Source organism: Aspergillus glaucus (assembly GCF_001890805.1).
Source record: "Aspergillus glaucus CBS 516.65 unplaced genomic scaffold ASPGLscaffold_33, whole genome shotgun sequence".
In the NCBI taxonomy this organism is placed as follows: Eukaryota; Fungi; Ascomycota; class Eurotiomycetes; order Eurotiales; family Aspergillaceae; genus Aspergillus; species Aspergillus glaucus.
The window spans coordinates 31,921-41,473 of NW_019170485.1; the positions used below are offsets into that span (position 1 = coordinate 31,921).

A 9,553-nucleotide genomic window follows, 5' to 3' on the forward strand; every position below is an offset into this window, starting at 1 on the left:
GAGAGCTGCTACATCAGTCCTCATTCAAATGCAAACTGGGAAGATTGCGCTGGCCAGTTACCTTGGTACCTTCAAGGCTGTGGAATCAACTGAATGCTCCTGTGGATGTGGCCTCCAAGACATACGCCATGTTCTCCTCCACTGTACCAACCAGGCAGGACCCTGGATGCGCCATCTTACACAGGGATCAAGGCGGGAGCTGGATTACCGGGCCTACCTAACACGGCCAGACCTGGTACCAAAAGCAGTGCACTTCATGCTTGAGACAGGCCTCCTAGGCCAGTTTCAAACTCTACCAACCACATACTGAGTCACAACAATAGACTTGGGGAAACCGGCAGCATAACGCAGCCAAGGTTACACGCTTGCAGAAGTAGGGAAGGAAATGAGATAGTATCCAACAAGCCCATGGATCCTCATGGCCATGGGAACAGCAGCACGAAAACCAGCAGCACGGGATATACAACACGCAGAATGAGATATCAGGATATGTGTATAAAGGCGACGATGTACATAGCGACTACCATTACGGCGGCTTACCCGGCCGCCCCGCAGGACCTGCCGCCACTCGGCCTATAGGGCTGACAGATGCGTGTATGAATAATAATAATAATAATAATAATAATAACTACACCTAACTAGGTAATTCCGTCGGAAAATGGAATCCTTGGCTTTTCACTTCCTTACATTTTCGTCTAAGTGATGTTGATATATATTCTTCCACCTAGTTATCCCCCCTAGCCCTATCACTCTGCTTCTATCCAGCAAACCACTCGACCCTATTAAAATGATAAAATAAGAATTATGGCAAACTTCGAAGGGAAAAGAGCTTTGATCTCATATGGTCCCCACCAAGATGGAGGTTGGAAAATGAAGAACATTTCGTTGAGACCCTTGAAAGCAAAGGAGTTGTTGGTTGAGATGGTCGCAACGGGGGTTTGTCATACAGATCTCCATTTCGGAGGTATGGTGAGCGGGTACGGCGTTCACTATCCTCGTATCATGGGCCATGAGGGTGAGAGCAATCCCTATACCTGATAGATATGAAGAGATAAAGAAGCATCCTTATTCCGCGACTAACACTTATATAGGGGCGGGATACGTGAGAGAAATCGGACCAGATATCACGGCTGCGAAAATAGGCGACCCGGTCATCCTCTCCTTTGCAGCATGCCGCAACTGCGAGCAATGCCTCAAGCAACACCCCGCTCACTGTATCCGATCGCAACCCCTTAACTTCGAAGTCGGTCCGGATAAAACCAGTCCTCTTATGGTGAGGGCCAATAAGCGATAGGATTGAGCGTTTTACTGAAGATCTTCAAGAAACGAAATTCTATTTCCTAAATAATATAACATAATAATCATACATTTTCAGTATGAGCAGCGTCATTCTCCTTGCGCGAGTAGCCCGGATCGGTGTATTCAATTCGCTGCGGCAGCTCGTAGTCGGCACTCTTCCATGGGGGCACGTGGTTGACGTACATCCAGTCGAGTTCCTCGAGTGTACGGCCACGTCCCTCAATAACACAGAAGTAAACAACAAAAATGCCAACAAAGAGACAGCCAGCAAACACATAGCCATAGGCATAGTCAATATCCCCTGTGATAAAGGGCGTGAAAAACCCAATTAGGAAATTCCACAGCCAGTTGGATGCTGTCGCCAACGCCATACCCTTGGCACGGTATTTTGACGGGAAAAGCTCAGCAGCGATTGCCCATATCATAGGGCCCCAGGTCATCGCATAGGCTGGAAGTCACATGACCTGTCAGTTTGAGGTCCACTGATCTCGGATTAGGGATAGGACTTGCCGCTAATAAAGAGACAGGCGAGGACGACCATTCCCTTACCGGCACCGGGAGTGTTTTCAGGGGTGACATGGTCAAAAACAAAGTGACCGACAGAGGCAAAGGCAATGAAGCAAATGAACATAAAGGTCGCACCAACCGTCAGAGACTTGCGACGACCAAAGTTCTCCACAATATAGAGACCACCAAAAGTCATGCCAAAGTTGACTGCACCAAGAATGACCTGAGTAACAAAGCTGTTTGAAATACCAGCGCCCTGGAAGATGGTGGTTCCATAGTACATGAAGTAGTTGGCACCAGTGAGTTGCTGCAAGGATTGGAGGACCATGCCCAGGATGATGCGGATTGCGGAAGAACATGCGCGGGGCAGTCAAGAACTCAGTCCACTTCTGATCTGTAATTTCAGCCTCAAGTTGCTCATGGATCTCACCCATTTCTTCCAGGATGCGGGTGTGGTTCTCAGGAATACCATAGAACTTGGCCAGGTTGCTCTGGGCACGGTCGACGCGGCCTTGGCGGAAGTTAAAGCGAGGGGTTTCAGGGAAGAAGAGTATACCACCACCCAGGGTGAGAGCAAAGACGAAGGTCAAGCCTAGGGTAATGCGCCACTGGGCGGTGCCCTTGAGAGACTCAGTGCCCAGGTTGAAGAGGTAGGACAAGAAGATGCCCATGGTGATGAACAGCTGGTAGGAACAGATAATGGCGCCACGGATGTGACGGGGGGCCGATTCACCTGAGTTTGTTAGTCAATGAACAATATAATACATTCTAACATAAGAAACGTACCCTGATACATAGGAACGACCAGGGAGCAACCACCGACACCAAGACCTGTTACCCAACGACCAACAACCATCTGATACCATTTGGCGGCAGGAGTACTGATCTAGACAGCAAGACCGATGATGAGGATGACACACCAGACACTGATGGTCCATTTCCGGCCCAGCTTGTCGGCGATAGGAGCACCGCAGAGGGCACCAATCAAGGTACCGATGGAAAGCAGACTGACAATGAGACCAGTACGGACGTTGCTGAAGTAGTAGGTGCCATCAGAACCAAGTTCACCATAGCGTTGTTTGTAGTTATCCATCTCCTGGAAGCCGGAGATCTGACCAGTATCGTAGCCGAAAACAAGACCACCGAGGGAGGCGAAAACACCCATGATGAAGGTCCGGAGAGTGAGGCGAGGAATGGGAGTATCAACCCCGGTCATCATGGGCTTCTGGATGGGAGACTGGGGTTGGTGAAGATCGGCCTCCGAAATGGACTCACCATGGTGGGCGGAAGTTTCGACACCCATGATGGAGAGAACACAGAACACAGAACACAGAACAGAGTAACATAGGGGCAAGGACGCGGGACCGGGACTATATAAACACACGGAACCGGGCCAGAAGAGGCGAAACCAAGAAAAAACAAGCCAGTTCAGTCCGTCCCGTGGGGAAAGACAAGAAAGCAAAGACCGAACAAGCCTTTTCTGGACCTTACTCCGTAAGTCCCGAAAGCGCGGAGTCCGCAAGAGAGAAAGATCAGGGCAGTTCCCGGCCGGACAAGAGTGGAACCTGATGAGGCCGACAAGTGTGATAATGGAGTATAATTGATAGTGAGCAGTATTAGTGATCATTCCGGCGTTTGGCTTACGTATCTATGTATCACAGCATGTGCATTGTGTACAGATTACAGAGTATAATAGTAAAGTAGAGATAATGTACATAGTACATTACCGTGGACCGAATGCGGATAGGTGACTAGTGTCATTACCAACCCGCAATTCCCACTCCCATTCCCCACCCGACCCCCGTAGGGTCGGCAATTGGGACCAAATTCCATTTCCCGCAGTGGGAGCGGGAATTATAGGGAATTCCCCCAGTCCCAATTGGGAACCCATAGGGTTGGGTCGGGTTGGTAATTGAGGGAATGGGACAAAAAAAAATTCCCACATTTCCCAATACTCCCAGTACATCACATTACATTACATAGATTATAGTATTCTAACTATGGTTAGAATTATACCAAGCTATTAGTTAGTGAAGGTACTCAGATGGTTAGATGTACTTTGTATAGAGTACTATAATAATATACATAGAACATAAATAAAAATACTATAAAATATCATCATTCTTGAACACTAAATACAAACAAGCAAACAGAAAAATCATGAAAAGCAACCATTTAGCAGTCTATATTCCATTATTGAGATTACGAATTTACGATAATGTACACTAATTAGAATCAGTGGTTTAAATTTGAGCGTGACTGGAGCATGGAAAGTTAATTCAACTTTACGATGAAGATTAATTCCACTGTACATCTGGGTGGGTCCGGGTTTTGGTGATACCCTAATGCCATCGTACCTACGATGGAATACCCCCCATAGGATAGGTCAAGATAAGTCATGCAACTCTCACACAACGGCGAAGATACTCCTCCACGCGAGACACGTCGCTAAGCTGGGCGACAATTCCAACATATCCATCCGGTCGGACAACAGCAAGTGCTCCCTTGGTAGGATCCACACCATAAATTCCATATGCGTCTTCCAGCTCATAACCATTGTAGAAGCGCATCTCGGCATGCTCCTTGACGCAGCCAGGAATGTCGTCCCATTCGAACTCTCTTTTAACAGGCGGGTGAACCACAATAGTTTCGATGAGGGAGCCGGGGAAACGCTCGATCAACATGGTGATTGCAATTAGAGACTTTGCTGAGGTTCCGGAGGAATCAAGGAGGTCAGACGAGGTAAGACACAGAATGCGGAATCTTCCGGTTGATTCCAGATCTAAACATCCAGTTAGCACAAGTTTCGAGGATAAATTTGGAGATGTCGACGAACCATCCTGGATATCGCGATGCCAGCCGTCAGCATGGCGCACCAGCTTGACGTTCAAAAGTCTGCATCCCGGGCGCAGGATTCCGGACAAATAGTCACTGCCTTGGATAGGATCTGACGATCCCGTGGGGAACTCCTTGACAACAACCATGCTATCGTTATACTCAACACCACATCCACTCGTGAAGCCATTGCCGGTGTTGAATGTTTGCACAAACTCGGCGTGTGACATTGCAGATTCTGCCGAGTCAACTTGACCGGAGAAGATCGTGGAAAACTTTCGGTCAAAATCAATCAACTGCTGCGCGTTTGCCTGTCGCTCAATCTGGTACGTATCTAGTAGAGGATCTGGGGTCTTCAGGTCGCCAGAGGCAGGCGTCAGGCCGTTAACCTGGTAGGCTAGCTTCCAGGCCAGGTTGTATGAGTCCATCATAGAAACGTTCATTCCTTGGCCAGCCTTTGGGCTGTGCGTGTGACAGGCTAGAAGAGTCAAATATTAGCGTCGACCATCATTAACAATTTAATGAAACACATACCATCACCTGCAATGAAAACTCGACCCACTCCAGTAGAATCCTTCACAATGAATTCAGGCGAAACCCGCTGGCCGATCTGGTACGCCGCCCACCAATCAACAGCATCTTCCCTCTTTGGGCGAAGATAATACGGTTTGAATGCATCTTGTGCCTGCTTGAGAATATTCTCCAACGTCACCTTGCTACGTCGCACCCTAGCATCTTCAAGGGTCACGTCCGGTGGCCCCACATCGTTGTCATCTAGCTTCACTGCACCAGGCACAAGCACATACAGACGTGTAAGGCTTTCGCCAGTCACAATTCGCTCTCTGGGAATAATCATCACAGATCCAGCTGGCGAGTGGATCGCGCATCGTCTGCGAATATCTGGAAAATTGGTGTCCGCCACCAAGTCGACAACGCCCCAGATATGATCAAGTGACTGGCCCTCCAACTTCAAGCCCAGGCACTGGCGAACCACTGAGCGTGCACCATCAGCACCAACCAGATGCTTCGATCTGATCGTCCGCTTCACTCCATTTGTCTCGATATCAGCCACGACAGGAAACTCCTTATCGCTCTCATCTATCTCGACATGGAGCAGCTTTGTGTTTCTCATTATACCGCGCTTCGAATAGCGGAGGAGATCCGTCTCCAGGATGCGCTCGATACGACCTTGGTGAATAGTGGCCTCATAGTGGAAACGGGCAGGTGGAATGACTTCGGGTACGATACTCCTTCGTTCGATGACCTTGTTCTTATCCTCAGATGGCTTCCAGAAAGCAAATTGCCACATTTGACAAGCTTCATTTTCGATCTCGTCCGAAATTCCTAGTGTTTTAAAGACCTCCAACGTCCGCGGCTGCACCCCATCGGCTTGTCCTGATTTCAGAGTGCTTGGTTTCGCGTCCATACACAGCAGAGATTCGTCGCTCAACCCATATCGGGCAAGCAACAGTTCCAGCATGAGCCCGGCCGGCCCAGCCTACAGTAGTAGCATTAGCACGACCCACGGTATTTCATCCGGAATTGAATCCACACAGTGAAGGAAAGTCACATACTCCAACAACCACCACCTCATATTTTTCAGACCCGTCCCCATTCGGTCTAAATGGCGGGGACAAACGAGGGAGCGGGGGTGCGAAAGAGGGGAGGACCCGGAGGTCTCGCGATTCAGACGAGAATTCTGTAAAAACTGGCATCATATAGGTATATTAAAGAAAATGGAGGCTATGTTTTGGTTGGACAGTCAGGTATATGTATTTATATCCCATCATATTCCATACTGGCGCTTCCCCCAGGTGTTAGGTGCCACATTGTCCGGAAGAAACCCGCCGAATCTGAGCCACATGGACCAGAGGTCCCCGGTAAAGAATTCGGGTTTGAAAATGGAGTATAACTGGATCATGGGCGACGTCATGTCCAAACATTCAGTCTAGGGTAGATCAACCCAACCATTGGATTAACAACTGGTGTATCGTGGGGATGGTTAATGCCGCGAAAGGCTAGTTGCCTTCAATTATCCGAATATTCGCGCATATTATGATCATCTTTACCCCAGTTGAAGCCTCGTTTTGCCGTAAAGTGTCTTCGCGTAATTATTCTCAATCTTCGGCTCTCACATTGAAGTGGTGGGCCACCCCGTCACCCCGCAACTCCCCGCCAATTCCAGTGGGGTGGCCCCATTTGCTGGACGAGGGCGTCCTGGAATCACGTATTTGGGTTTCCTGCTGCGAAGCTGAGCTGGCTTTAGGGGAATTATGTGTCTGAGTAAAAGTTTTTCAAGCTCTCGCTATTGGCATGGATAGATTGTTTTCCGATTGGACCCCGCCTCTATCCATATCCAGTTCCTTCGGTATACAAACATAGTCTATTCCATTTTTCCATCTTCCAGGGCGGCACATAAAACCGATGCAAATGTCTTAGAAATGGCCCATCGTCCAACCCGGGAAAGAAGATCAATCAGTCGGTGAAGATGGTTTACATCAGCAAAAGCCGAATCTCCGAATGCCTGCCCCTGGGCTTCGTGTAGTGCGGTATCACTCCCCAGCAATTGGATCTCAGGTGCATCAAATGCTTTGAGGTTGATCTCCTGTTGGTGGCCAATCCGGTTGAAGCAGATCCACGCCAAGGCAGCAGAAAATAAGGCTCGCGGAAGATGGATCGCAGGCTCAGCAGATACCCGCATCCGCTCCAGGTAGCGCTGGACCAGCAATGCATGGACAAGACATTTGCTCGCATCCAGCGAGCACGCCCATTTTTGAACCTTATCCAATGCTCGATTGGCTTTTGAACTTCCACAACGGCCAATTGCCTGTTCTAGTTGGTCCATGTCAACGTAGAGACACATGTATGTGGTATGCCACAGGACGGGGAGACTGAAGGGGTCTTCGTCGTCTCGAAGATACTCTTTGTGGGTCCGCCACCAGTGAATCATGAGTTTAGATATTCTTGCTGATTCTTGGGTGCTAAATGTAGTTGAATGCCGCGACTCGAGAAGACTCGCGTTTATACTCTCTAGAACGCTGTAGGCGGCAAATCTTGATCTACCCCCTGCATTGTGGAAAGCGTCATCCATGGTCAATGTAGATGTCTGGGTCGATGAGAGCTGCTTATAAATTGAAGCCCATTTGGTGGCAGTTGGAGCCATGAAGAGAGCATCCGATTCTAGAAGAGGGTATTGAGCGAATCGATGCTTGCGGGCTGGGTCATGGTGAAGTAGACCTGCAAGCTCTGCATCGTGAATATTCAAGGCGACCTCAACACGTCCTCGCTGTTCCACCTCGATCCATGTTTGCCATTGCTCTTCCAGATCTGGTGCATCAAGATCTAGGTTGAACTTCTTGGTGTCATTGAGATCCACATGACTATGCTTATTGGATTCTCTGGCCCATGAAATTACAGTTCCATGCAGGACATCTGCCATTACCAAATCCCTCGGCCTCCCTGATAGAATTGCGAATGTCTGCCCCATAATTGCAGCCTGTACCATGGATAGCGCATCAGGGCGACTGCAAGATAGTATGGTCTCCCAAGAGGCAAGAATCGCCTTGTTTAGCCTCTCAAAAATTCTTGTTCCCTGGGCCACTGCATGTGAAGATCCCACAAAGAGACTACCAATGGAGCATATTGACAGAAATAATAAAGAGTTTTCCGGTGTTGGCCGGAAGGTCGGGGCATGGATGATAGGGAGTAAAGAATGAAAGCGACTGAAGAATAACCTAGCAAAGAGGTTGAGATGCTCTGCAGATGGTAAAGCCTCATCATGCATCCGAGGTTGGAGCTGGCGCGAGAGGCCAGCACGATAGTTCTCATCTGCATTGACATTGCACGATGCAATTGAACCAGTGTGATCAGTTGCGGTTGGCTGGGTCGATCTGGACTCTTCAGATGGTGACAAATAAGTGAACCATTTCTTCTGGACAGAATTTGGGTGATGAGATGAGCTCGGTTCCAAGACACTCGTCGGTGCTGTGATTGGCCCCGCAAGGTCGAAATTGCTATTTGTTGATCCTGCATAGGGGGTAGTTGAAGGTAACTGAGCCCACTCGAAGATTGCGGACGATAATGAAAGGTCTAGCGCGTCTACATCCAGGTCTGCCCCTAGAAACCAGCTAGAATCACCATGTGACATGGTATCATGTAAAGCCATTCCCGGCGGATGTTGCACATCAGACCTGCTGAGATTCGGTGTTTGAGCTGTTGCATGTGGAAGCCAAAGGGGCTGATCGACTGCTCCCACTGGCTTCGGTCCCGATCCGGCTTGAGATGGTGGTGTGAACAACATCGAATTGTCATCAGGAAATGATGTGGTCGGCCCAGATGCATGGGACTCCGGGGACAGGTTCTGATGACTCTTTTCATGCCGCCTCAACACATCACTATAGTTGCATAAGAATGACGGTCTATTGGATTTGTTGTAGAGTGGTGTTTACCTTCGGGAGTACAGCTTGCCACAGATTCCACACTCATAGGGTCGTTCCTTGGTATGGCTGCGGATGTGCCTTGTTAAATGCTCCCCCTTGGAGAAGTTCTTGTTGCAGATGTGACATCTATGGTCCGATCGACTTCGAATCCTGTTCATCTCATAGGAGTTGAAGGGTTTTCTGGTGCCTATATGTTATCTCCACGGCTGGCGTTCGTTGATGCTCACCTCACCCGGTCTGTTCGGCTCGCGGGCGGGGACCTAGGGTCCCCACGTTGCAGCACGTGATTCGTGCAGTTTGATGAGTGATGAGGATAAAAACGCCGAACTCGATGAGGAAGAATATCGGCCCGATTAGGCGATATCCGGTACCAGTATATATAGTTCTAGGACAAAAGTCTACGTAATTTCCCGCAACTACGAAAATATATATAATCGCCAAAACATTTCTTTTCCCCATAAAACAACCAAACA

The 9,553-nt window shown here is 48.9% G+C and overlaps 4 protein-coding genes across 4 annotated transcripts; 1 reads left to right on the forward strand and 3 right to left on the reverse strand.

The window, feature by feature from the left end:
- The first annotated feature begins 747 nt into the window (after positions 1-747).
- On the forward strand, positions 748-1,354 carry ASPGLDRAFT_61954 (uncharacterized protein). Its single transcript, XM_022548499.1, has 2 exons — positions 748-1,015; positions 1,092-1,354. Exons 1-2 carry the CDS (start codon positions 805-807, stop codon positions 1,292-1,294), a joined length of 414 nt encoding a protein of 137 aa, XP_022395906.1. The 5' UTR covers positions 748-804; the 3' UTR covers positions 1,295-1,354.
- A 7-nt stretch (positions 1,355-1,361) lies between these two features.
- Positions 1,362-3,109, reverse strand: ASPGLDRAFT_70226 (sugar porter family MFS transporter; the record flags this gene model as incomplete). The annotated part of the gene is made up of 5 exons (XM_022549462.1): positions 1,362-1,747; positions 1,810-2,042; positions 2,164-2,539; positions 2,593-2,687; positions 2,727-3,109. 5 exons carry the CDS (start codon positions 3,107-3,109, stop codon positions 1,362-1,364), a joined length of 1,473 nt encoding a protein of 490 aa, XP_022395907.1.
- Positions 3,110-4,202: 1,093 nt separating this feature from the next.
- ASPGLDRAFT_70227 (uncharacterized protein) lies at positions 4,203-6,356 on the reverse strand (the record flags this gene model as incomplete). The annotated part of the gene is made up of 4 exons (XM_022549463.1): positions 4,203-4,588; positions 4,643-5,119; positions 5,176-6,139; positions 6,216-6,356. 4 exons carry the CDS (start codon positions 6,354-6,356, stop codon positions 4,203-4,205), a joined length of 1,968 nt encoding a protein of 655 aa, XP_022395908.1.
- A 318-nt stretch (positions 6,357-6,674) lies between these two features.
- Positions 6,675-9,318, reverse strand: ASPGLDRAFT_1058534 (uncharacterized protein). Its single transcript, XM_022539499.1, has 3 exons — positions 9,090-9,318; positions 6,932-9,035; positions 6,675-6,897 (listed from the first exon to the last, which is right to left on the reverse strand). The coding sequence occupies exons 1-2, from the start codon at positions 9,236-9,238 to the stop codon at positions 7,025-7,027; spliced, it is 2,160 nt and encodes a 719-aa protein (XP_022395909.1). The 5' UTR covers positions 9,239-9,318; the 3' UTR covers positions 6,675-6,897; positions 6,932-7,024.
- Between the last annotated feature and the right edge of the window lie 235 nt (positions 9,319-9,553).